This window comes from Myotis davidii, unplaced genomic scaffold (genome assembly GCF_000327345.1).
Source record: "Myotis davidii unplaced genomic scaffold, ASM32734v1 scaffold299, whole genome shotgun sequence".
NCBI lineage: Eukaryota > Metazoa > Chordata > Mammalia > Chiroptera > Vespertilionidae > Myotis > Myotis davidii.
Genome location: NW_006293088.1, coordinates 1,807,648 through 1,810,576, shown reverse-complemented (window position 1 = coordinate 1,810,576; position 2,929 = coordinate 1,807,648). Strand labels below are relative to the sequence as shown.

Here is a 2,929-nt window from a genome sequence, read left to right as displayed (position 1 = left end):
CGCCCCCCCCCCCCGCTTCCCAGCACATGTGCTTTCTGAGCAGATTTAAAAGCCCTTCCCAACGCCTCATTTTCTCCGTGTTGACAGCAGCCTTCTGATCTGCGGGCATTTTTGGAGCCTGGCCCCGCTTTTGCGAGGTTTGCAGTTCAGGTCTGTGGGTAACTGACCGGGAAGTGAAGCCGAAGATCTCCCAGTGGCAGAGCTGGGGTTGTGAGGGGACCGTGTTCCAGTCCCAGGACAGCCTGGGAGCACATCTCACACCCACTTGACTGAGACCCTAAGAGTGCCCAGGCCCTGGGGGCACCTGTCTCTCCAGGCTAGTGGACTCTCAGGTCTTTGTCCCCAAGTTTTCTATTCAAGGCATTTCCTGTGGGGCCTCGGAGAAAAGGGACCGCTCCTGGACACTGGAGCAGGCGCGCCCCCTACTGGCCCGTGCTGCCCCGCTGTGGGAAAGAGGCTTGGCCTGAAGGGTCCTGGCGCATGGAACGCTGGCCCATCTCCGTGTGCTCCCAGGGTGCTGAGGCCAGAGCTGAGGGCCCGACTCAGGCCTTGCTCCTCCATCTTCTCTTTTCTTTTTCTTTCTTTCTTTTTTTTAATCCTCACCCGAGGATATTTTCCCATTGAATTTTAGGGAGAGTGGAAGAGAGAGGGAAAGACAGAGAGAAATATCGATGTGAGAGAAACTCATCACGTGGCTGCCTCCTGCATGAGCCCCGACCAGGGCCCGGGCTGGGGAGGAGCTTGCAACCGAGGTACGAGCCCTTGACTGGAATTGAACCCGGGACCCTTCAGTCCTCAGGCTGACGCTTTATCCACTGAGCCAAATCGGCTAGGGCCGTCTTCTCCTTTCTATTAAAAACTGCCTCGGAGGCCCAGGATGAGCACCCAGACCCCAGGAAAGTAATGCTGACATATCCACTGAGCCAAACCGGTTTCGGCTCTTGCACTTTTTTACACCCTCTCGTGTCCGCCTCACTTTACCGGGCGGCTGTTGTGTTGTCATCACCTCTGCTGTATAAACGACAGGAAATCAGTGAGCCTGTCGGGTGCCTTACACGTTTCTTGCGCTTTTTTACACCTTCTCGTGTCCGCCTCACTTTACCGGGTGGCTGTTGTGTTGTCATCACCTCTGTTCTATGGACAAGGAAGTGGAGGTGGAGCTCCAGGGCCAATCAGCATGCACCCAGATCCACCCCCACCTACGCATCTGGGTTCAGAAATGGGGTTCTGGTGAACTTGGCCTTGGGGCCTCCGCTCACCTGCCTGTCCCTTGGCCAGCAGGGGCGGAGAGGAGCCTGCTGTACGAGGATGTGCGCCAGGACGGGGCGCCCAGGGAGGCCGAGGACCTAGGCTGGAGCTCCAGCGAGTTTGAGAGCTACAGCGAGGACTCCGGGGAGGAGGCCAAGCCGGAGGCAGAGCCCGCCAGGCACCGAGTGTCCTTCCAGCCCAAGGTGAGCCAGCGGGGGCGTCTCTCACCCTGGCCAGGGCACTGGGACCCCCTCGGAGAGGGGACGATGCGGGTGGCGAGAGCCAGGCCTGAGACTCACAGCTAAACAGTGATTCCCAGGAATATGTGAGGGAGGAAGTGGCCCAGGGGCCCTGAAACAGAAGCTGACCTGTTTGGTGGTGGAGAGCCCTGACCCTGGGGGGAGGGGGGGCGTGGCGCATCCCTGCACAGGTGCTCTGCCACCCCGTGTCCGTGGCAGATCCTGGCACGGACCATGATGCTCCTGGGCTCAGACCTGACTTCAGAGTCCCCAGCACCGTGCTCCAGGCAGCCTGGCCAGCGGATGAGAGTGGGCCGTTGGAGCAATCACTGTGCTCTGCCTGCCCCACGCTGGTCTGTGCAGTCAGGCCCACCCAGGCCTCTGCCTGGCGGGGGGAGCCAGCAGGGGCTGCTGTGGCCAAGACAGAGCTGCCTGGGTGGCTCCTTCCCTCGGCCTTTCCAAACGCCACCCATGCAGTGGTTCCTTCGGGTGTTCTGCTGGAATGTTGTGCATCCTGCTGATCTCGGGAGGGAGCCAGAGGCCGAGAGGAGGGTGGACTGCCTGCTCCTCCTCTCCTGCGACAGTCTCACGGCTCCCGTTCCTTCTACAGATGCCCCCAGAAGGCAGGCTTGAGCCATGCTGAGATTTGGGAATTAGTGGGAGCAGCTTCTTACTCACTGACCGGAGGTGACTGGGTCCCTCTCAGGCTCCTTTGGAAAAGACACAAACAGGCAGGCCAGCTCAGCCTGGAGGCGAGGCAGGGACAAGGCGGAGGGTCCCAGACCTGGGCTGGGGTTGTGGGGCCTCCAAGTCTTTCCTAGTGCCTCCTGCCCCTTTCTAAGTGTGGGGATCCCCGCAGACAAGAAGGCTCCCCCGAGTCCTCAGGAAGCCTGGGAGTGAGCAGGTCTCGCCTAGTCTTGTGGCTGGGCCTCCGTGGGCTGGGCCGTGGAAAGTGGCCTTGATGCTGCTAGCAAAATAGTTAGGCATCTGTGACACCTACTTTGTGCTTAGGCCACATCTTAGGGCGTGGGCTGGGGTACACAGGACCAGGAAGACCCACCCAGGCTCCGGGAACCTTTGTGGTCTAGGAGGAGATCCCGAATATGAGATAATTTGTCAGGAATGAAGACAAAATGCCATTCTGTAACCGTGAGCCCTTGCACCCATGGTGCCTGCCTGACACGGTGGGATCCACTGGGGTTGGTCAGAGGGGGCCCAGGATGACAGCTACAGCTAGTGTGGGACTGACCCTGGTGAGAGGTAGCAGCCCTGGCCTTCAGCTTTGAAGACAGCTTGACCTGTCACACCAGTTTTCTGGTTGGGAAGCAGAGAAGTGAAACAGGGCTGCACTATTATAATGTTTTTCATGGGATATAGAAATAAAGCAAGGGACGGTCTAGTCCAGCCGTGGGCAAACTAGGGCCTGCGGGGCGGGGCCGGGC

The 2,929-nt window shown here is 59.4% G+C and overlaps 1 protein-coding gene across 1 annotated transcript in view; it reads left to right on the top strand.

Annotated features, from left to right (window-relative positions):
- Nucleotides 1-2,929, top strand: part of ARHGEF10L (Rho guanine nucleotide exchange factor 10 like) — a 118,157-nt gene that overhangs the window by 27,184 nt on the left and 88,044 nt on the right. Inside the window, exon 7 of the mRNA XM_015565849.1 lies at nt 1,282-1,451. Within this exon, the coding sequence (XP_015421335.1) occupies nt 1,282-1,451 (170 nt within the window). The remainder of the gene's footprint in view (nt 1-1,281; nt 1,452-2,929) is intronic.